Here is a 1,561-nt window from a genome sequence, read left to right on the forward strand (position 1 = left end):
TTTTTGGGCCTTCTGCTCCTCTGTACTCCGCATGGCGGAACCGGCCTGCACACCAAGGGGGCCCTTCCCCTGGATACGATCACTTTTTACAAGGTCATTCCCAAAAGCAAGTTCGTCTTGGTGAAGTTCGACACACAGTACCCCTACGGTGAGAAGCAGGATGAGTTCAAGCGTCTTGCTGAAAACTCGGCCTCCAGCGATGATCTCTTGGTGGCAGAGGTGGGGATCTCAGATTATGGTGACAAGTTGAACATGGAGCTGAGTGAGAAATACAAGCTAGACAAAGAGAGTTATCCAGTCTTCTACCTCTTCAGGGATGGGGACTTTGAGAACCCAGTCCCATACAGTGGGGCAGTGAAGGTTGGTGCCATCCAGCGATGGCTAAAGGGGCAAGGGGTCTACCTAGGTATGCCTGGTTGCCTGCCTACATACGATGCTCTGGCTGGGGAGTTCATTAGGGCCTCTAGTGTGGAGGCCCGCCAGGCCCTCTTGACACAGGGGCGTGGCAGCCTCTCAAGTGTGAAAGAGACTGAGAAGAAGTGGGCTGAGCAATACCTGAAGATCATGGGGAAAATCTTAGACCAAGGGGAGGACTTCCCAGCATCAGAAATGACCCGGATTGCCAAACTTATAGAGAAGAACAAGATGAGCGATGGGAAGAAGGAGGAGCTCCAGAAGAGCTTAAACATCCTGACTGCCTTCCAGAAGAAAGGGGCTGAGAAGGAGGAGCTATAAAAAGGCCCAGTAGGGTTTTCCAGTGTTTGGTGGGGGTGGGGTGGGGTAGGGAGGGGAGACTTACCTGCTGGCTGCAAGACCCTTGTTGGATTGTAAGAGAGTGAAGGGAAAAATGGTACTGCACTGGAATTCTGAGCCTTGATTATGCTTGGACATTGATGCTGATGTGACCATGCTTGGGACATCTAGATAACCAGTCTGAGGAGAGGTGGAACGCTTAAACAGATGGCAAGTGCCCCTCAGAAGGAATAGGTGCTTACAGTCCTTGACAGGTATAATTCTAATCCAATTAAAGTTTCAGTGTTTTGGGTAAGTGGACCTGAAGTCATTCAGTTTCCTTTTCAAACTACACCTTGGCTTATGACTTGCTTTCCTCTTTGTTTTCATTTTCTTCTTTGAATCTAAGCATGGACTCAGGGCGGTGCCTGTGGCTGTGAGTAGCGCGCTGGCCCCATATACTGAGCGTGGCAGATTCAAAAACTGACCCTGGCCAAACTGCCACACACAAAAAAATAAGCTGGTGAACTTTACTCTCCTACGGTAACTGTCCTGGTAACACTGTGGAAACTGGTCCAAGTTCAAGAAGTACCTCTGTTGTTTTTCCAATTATGTTCAGATTCACATGGACTGACTGAGTGGTAAAATTTGTTGCCCAGTTTCTGATCCTTAAAACTCTGCAACATTGATGAACCATGGTATAACTATTTTCCACATTCTATGACATACATATAGTATATTTGTAATTTACTGATAAAATCTTTTTAGATTGAGATTTAAGGGTGGTGCCTGTAGTCACAGCTACTCAGGAGGCTGAGGCAAGAGAATC

At 47.7% G+C, this 1,561-nt stretch overlaps 1 protein-coding gene across 1 annotated transcript; it reads left to right on the forward strand.

Annotated features, from left to right (window-relative positions):
• Positions 1-3: 3 nt before the first annotated feature.
• LOC100966026 (endoplasmic reticulum resident protein 29) lies at positions 4-1,053 on the forward strand (the record flags this gene model as incomplete). The annotated part of the gene is made up of 1 exon (XM_012814089.2): positions 4-1,053. A coding segment is annotated over one exon (732 nt), but the record flags the coding sequence as incomplete, so codon positions are not given.
• Between the last annotated feature and the right edge of the window lie 508 nt (positions 1,054-1,561).

This window comes from Otolemur garnettii, unplaced genomic scaffold (genome assembly GCF_000181295.1).
Source record: "Otolemur garnettii isolate 467f Iridium unplaced genomic scaffold, OtoGar3 scaffold03982, whole genome shotgun sequence".
NCBI lineage: Eukaryota > Metazoa > Chordata > Mammalia > Primates > Galagidae > Otolemur > Otolemur garnettii.